General features: G+C 42.9%; 1 protein-coding gene across 1 annotated transcript; it reads left to right on the plus strand.

Annotated features, from left to right (window-relative positions):
* Nucleotides 1-4,036: 4,036 nt before the first annotated feature.
* sox1b (SRY-box transcription factor 1b) lies at nucleotides 4,037-5,792 on the plus strand. Its single transcript, XM_046057343.1, has one exon. It carries the CDS (start codon nucleotides 4,274-4,276, stop codon nucleotides 5,336-5,338), a length of 1,065 nt encoding a protein of 354 aa, XP_045913299.1. The 5' UTR covers nucleotides 4,037-4,273; the 3' UTR covers nucleotides 5,339-5,792.
* Nucleotides 5,793-6,000: the final 208 nt, after the last annotated feature.

A 6,000-nucleotide genomic window follows, 5' to 3' on the forward strand; every position in this document is an offset into this window, starting at 1 on the left:
TTGTTAAGCTATAAGATGTTCACAGTAACCAGGCAAAGGTGTCTAAGACAGAGGGAGTGGAATTTGTTGCCAATGTTTCCTGGCCATAAAATAAACTGTTGTCATTTCATGATACTTTATCATCTGTTAATTTTAATACTTCATACATTGTTTTAGTACTAATTAAATAAATATCCAGTACACTATATAATGCTACATCGTAAATAAAAGGCTTCAAATAGACCCAGTGATCTGTATCGGCAGATACTGCTTACAGCAATCAGTGTTCGGCCCATAAAATGCTGATCGAGGCACCTCTATTTGTCATAAAACTGTTTAAGTGAAAGATTATTAAAATACTCAATTAGAAAGACAACAAACCTAAAAGTTCTCTCACTGAGGCCAACATTACTGAAGTTAACGATACTGAAGCTAATGCCAAAGAAATTCCATGTGTAGATGATGTGATAAAAAGCATTACCGCATTTACATTTATTTATTTAGCTGATGCTTTTATCCAAAGCAACTTACAATTGCTATTTATGTCAGAGGTTGCACGCCTCTGGAGCAGGGTTAAGTGTCTCGCTCAGGGACACACGGTGGGGAATTGATCCCTTATCCACTACACCATCACCCCCCTCTATTACATGTTGGTAATGTATATTGTGCGAGATGAGAGATGTAGTTCATTGAACGGTTTTCAAACAAAATAAATGTTACTTTACTGTTTAATGACAAACTGTAACTGTTTTTTGTTGCAGGGCACAATTCTAACAGAGTACAAAAATAACTTGTCTCTCGCCTTTGACTGCTGTACACATTTTCTCCGAAATACGGTCCAAGTGGGGTTAAGGTCGTTTGACAACCAATCAAATCGCTTCCTTTTAAACCACATTTGGTTTAAGCAACGACACAGTTTGATCATAGGCAGACAGTCACTAACATCCAGCCCACATTAGCTTTCCTGCTAAAGTCTCCGTCTTATCAAACTTACTAACATTAACACACATCTTGTTCTGTACCTTAGCTTCTTGAATGAGCAACCAAACAAACATTCTAGAAAGCTAATTAGCTTTAAACATACCTTTGGTCCATTTAGATGCTGGTATGGTCCTAACTTTTAAATATCACTGCTAATAACACAGGGCTGTCTGCCCATGTTTGTTTACTTTTCCTTCTCTTGCCTTGCCAGAGCTCAGCCTGCCAGCTGCTGTCAATCAAACACAGACACTCCCCTTCAGTTGACTGAGAGGAAAAAGGGCATTTCTGAATTTTAAAGACTTATATTTCTTCCTTTTAATAATAAACAATATATATATTTTTGACTGCACAAAGGGATTATTAAATAAGATTTCAGTTGGACTTTAATTTAACCCAGTACAGGCTACATTGGTCTCTCTCCACAACATATAAAAAGCTGAGCACATGAAGGGTTTACATGATGAACTTGATGCTTTATATTAAAATCTGAGCCCTTGTTATGATATTATTTGTCTGTGTTATTGCCTTAGGCTAATCATTTTGTAATCGATATGCATGTAAACAAGCTTTAATTATGCCATTCTCATCCTGAAGCTCTGCGTGGTTGGGTCAAGTCTGTCCAAACAAGACCGCAAATATAATGATTTGTACGACTATGTTTCTAGTAAAGCGCCTGGTAGTCAAAATTCAGAAATAGGTACAACCACATTCATCTTATTTGGAGCCATTTGAAGGGGCCTCATTACCTCAAGAGTGTAATTCACCTGGTGTAAGTCAGCGTGATAAAAAAGCATCTCACACAAAGCAAGAAACACAAAGAGCTATGATCTGACAGAGCTGATGAGGGTGTAGCAGGCAGGACGGGAGTGATGTCTCTCTATTTGTTCACTTATCAAACAAAGCCACCACACAGGCAGCGACTCTCAAAGGTCAACATGTTCTAGACACTATTGTAAATGAAACCATCCAAATGTCCCTAAAAACCTGATTCTCCTTAGCTGTCATTTGAGTCTCCTATGAAATACCTCAAGACTGACTCTGCTGGATTTCCTTGATGCTTTAAATTCTGTGTTTCAAACATAAAATGTGCTTGTCTCTCTCTATGTGTGTCTGTGTTGGATGTAAAAAAACAAAGGCCAAAAGAGAGGTGGTTGTCACAGTGTGAGCAAAACAGATCATACAAGCCACTTAGCAGCACTATAGCCAACTGGTACAAGGGAGCGAGAGGAAAATCCAGCCATGCCAGCGTGCCAATATAGTTTACCAGCTCGCTGAGAGGCGGGCAGCACCTGACAGATGCCACTTGGGAGCATAAATCCCAGTGGGCTGAAAAGAACCTCCACATGACGGGAAGTCAGTGAAGCAGGAGGAGACTGGAATACCAAATGACAAATTGCAATGTTAAATGAAATATCTATGTTTCTATTTCTTCCTTTTTCACTGTGCTTAGAAACGTCAGCACCAAAATAGAGCCAAGTAGAAGAAACTCATCACATTTCTACAAGGCATCTATTAATTCAGAATGTAAAATATATAATCTGAGGAATAATCAGCAACTATGATCATCATGATCGAATAACTGAACTGAAAAATTACTTTAGCAAAAATGCCAAACATTTGCCAAAAATTTGCGGAAATGTTTCTTCAAACTGAATATCTTCACCTTGTTCACTGTTAGGTGGACCAAAAAAAAGTAATTTAAATATATCACCTTCAGCTCTGGGAAATTATAATTTAGATCTTTTTCAGGGCAATTTTTTATTCTATCACACTTTACTGACAAAAAAATATTATTAGCAGTAGTAGAAACAGTAGTAATATTAATATTTGCTACATTTTAATAAACGCATTAAATTCAACATTATTATTGTTTAAAACCAGCAGTCTCTCCAGATCCTTTCACTCATTAAAATAATATCAGGAAAAGTCCTTTTAATAAGAACCAGAGCCTGTAAGCAGTCCTGGGCCTCTTGCAGTGGGCCTGCAACTGGTTCATGTTAAGTTTATTAAAATGTGGTCAATAAAAGCCTATGATATTTCTAACAGTTATTATAGGATTATTACAGTAGGGTTTTATTAGTATGGTGGGCTAAATCTCTCCCTCTTTCTCTCGTGCTCACCAGGCTTTGGTGAAACAAACAAAAGAGCCGCTTTGAATGCCACGTGCTCCAGGCGTCAGTCACCTGTTTCCTAGCAACAGGCACAACAGAAAAGCACCTGTGGCTCTGAATAAGAGGCTGTGCCCTCAGTTTGACAAAAAAGAGACGGAGGCATTTTTTATTAGTAGGCTATATGCTAGTATAGGCCATTATGTATAAAAAGACATATGCCCCAAGTAATTAAATCTCAAAATATCAAATGTTCTGTCTCGACTAATTTGATAATAGGCCTACTAATAAGCTTAATAGACTAAGATAAAGCTTCTAAATAAGGTCGAAAAGTAGATTACTCATTGTGAATAACAGCCTGTTTTAAAATTCAAATAGACTTTTGTTTACCTAGTTCGGTACTTGTGCTGTTGATGTGATGGTGACGATGATAGGCTTATTAAGACTATGAATCATTCGGTTATTTTAAATGGCCGCCATATTGACTTGATTTTCATCAGAAATGTTCCTTGTTGTAAGTAAGGCTGCCTGTTTTCTGTTGCTGCAATGAGAAATTTTCGTTGTCATTAAAGTTGTATTTGCTGGAACACTGATTTGTTATATTCTTAAATATTATAGCCTAGGCTATTATAATAAGTTGCGCTCTGTATGAAAATATCAGAGCGCACAGACTCTACTGTTTTCCTTCTGAAGCAGAGGACATGCGCACATTTAGGGGAATTAAACTGTTTACATGTCGTGTGTTTTGCAGCTACACACGCACAAAACAGATGACAGAGGGAGTAATTTTTAGGACTGGCGCTCCGACGTCACCAGAACCTCGAGCCCCTGCATGCAAATCACGTCTCCGCTCGAGCCTCTCCATTGGCCGTCTCTCGCTCATTTAGCTGCTGTCAAAGCGCGCGGCCCGGGCACGCTCCGGTAACTTTTCCCAGTAGCCTACAGCTTCAACCAAAGTAAGCTCAAACAACCGGTTTCTATTCTTCCCGGCGCTCGCGAATGACAGGAAAAGGCAAAAAGGGGGAAGTGCGGAGCAAGTTTACCTCTAAGTGGATTTCATCCTGAAACTATACAGCTGCTTTTCATCCCTCTCTGTTTCTTTCACTCCTTATCTCGCTCTTCCTCGGAGGTTTAGCTGCGCGCGGGCCAGTCTGAATGTTTCCGTGTGTTTGACTGAGAAGTGTTGTCCTACCAAGACGAGGTGAATGTACAGCATCATGATGGAAACGGACTTACATTCCCCCGTGGTGCCCCAGACCAACCCATCCAACCCGGGGGGACACGCGGGAGGAGGAGGCGGGGGAGCCGGTGGCAAAGTCCCCCAGGACAGAATTAAGAGACCCATGAACGCCTTCATGGTCTGGTCCCGGGGCCAGCGGAGGAAAATGGCACAGGAGAACCCCAAGATGCATAACTCGGAGATCAGCAAGCGGCTGGGCGCAGAGTGGAAGGTGATGACCGAGGCGGAGAAGAGACCATTCATCGATGAGGCGAAGCGGCTCCGGGCCATGCACATGAAGGAGCACCCGGACTACAAGTACCGGCCGCGGAGGAAGACCAAGACGCTTCTGAAGAAGGACAAGTACTCGCTGGCCGGCGGGCTCCTCGGCTCCTCTGCGGGTGTAGGGATGGGCGGCGGGCAGCGGCTGGAGAGCCCCGGAGGGTGCCACGCAGGAGCAAACGCGGGCTACGCCACGCACGTGAACGGCTGGGCAAACGGCACATACTCGGGCCAGGTGGCGGCTGCAGCGGCTGCGGCACACGCCATGATGCAGGAGGCTCAGCTGGCATACACGCAACACCCGGGCACCGGAGCTCACCCGCACCACCCGCATCCGCACCATCACCCGCATCACCACCCGCACAACCCGCAGCCAGTGCACAGGTACGACATGAGCGCCTTATCTTACAGCCCCATCTCAAACTCTCAGAGCTACATGAGCGCCTCTCCACCGGGCTACGGCGGGATCACCGGCTACACTCACCAGCACCAAAGCTCCGGTGTCTCCCCGGTGTCCGGAACGATCGGAGGGACTTTGGGGTCCCTTGTGAAATCTGAGCCTAGCGTGAGCCCCCCGGTTTCCACCGGGCGCGCACCGCAGCCGTGCCCTACGGGGGACCTGCGGGACATGATCAGCATGTATCTGCCGACCGGCGAGGTGGCGGGGGACTCCTCCGTTCACAGCAGACTGCACGTGCTCCACCCGCAGCACTACCAAAGCAGCGGCTCCACTCCGGTAAACGGGACGGTTCCTCTGACTCATATTTAAATCTCTAAATGTACTATAAGCACTACAAACCACAACCAAATATTTAAAAACCTAGATGTGGGCGCAGGCTGCTGGTGAATTGTAAATTATAGGCGGTTATAGCCATAAAAATGCAATCACTTTGAACAAACTTTTTTTATTGTTATTTTCTTTCAGTGATGGATTTCTGTCTGTCCGAGCTAAAGGAAAGCGCATCCGATTTACTTTTGCTCTCTGGTACAGAGCATGCCAAGTTTTGACACGATTTAAATTATAATCCGTGAAGGCTGGTGCATTTTGAAGGTTATTTTTTCCGACTTTTTCTGTGGAATTAAAAAGGCACCAGCTGTGTGTTTGAGGGACCCTGAAAATCTGTTTAAAGAGGGAACCGTATAATAAATGGAGGGCGGTGTGGAAGATGTGTTTAAAAAAGTTTCTAGGCTGCAATTTAAATTGATTTCCAGTTTTAATGCTTGTAAACATGTGAGTCAGTCGGTGTAATTTGAATTTGTTTTTGTTGTTGTAAAATCTTGTAAATTGTGAATAAATAGGCCTACTGAAAACGCTTTTATGCAATTGTATATAATTTACAAAATACCAAGCCCCATTTTCAGGTTCAAGACAAAACCATTTCCCTAAAGTGTTAGATGTGTTATATTTATTTTTTTGTAGGAGACTTACAC

Source organism: Micropterus dolomieu, linkage group LG01 (genome assembly GCF_021292245.1).
Source record: "Micropterus dolomieu isolate WLL.071019.BEF.003 ecotype Adirondacks linkage group LG01, ASM2129224v1, whole genome shotgun sequence".
Taxonomy (NCBI): Eukaryota; Metazoa; Chordata; class Actinopteri; order Centrarchiformes; family Centrarchidae; genus Micropterus; species Micropterus dolomieu.

Coding starts and splice junctions, on each gene's coding strand:
- sox1b (XM_046057343.1), top strand. CDS start 4,274: ATGTACAGCATCATGATGGAAACGGACTTACATTCCCCCGTGGTGCCC.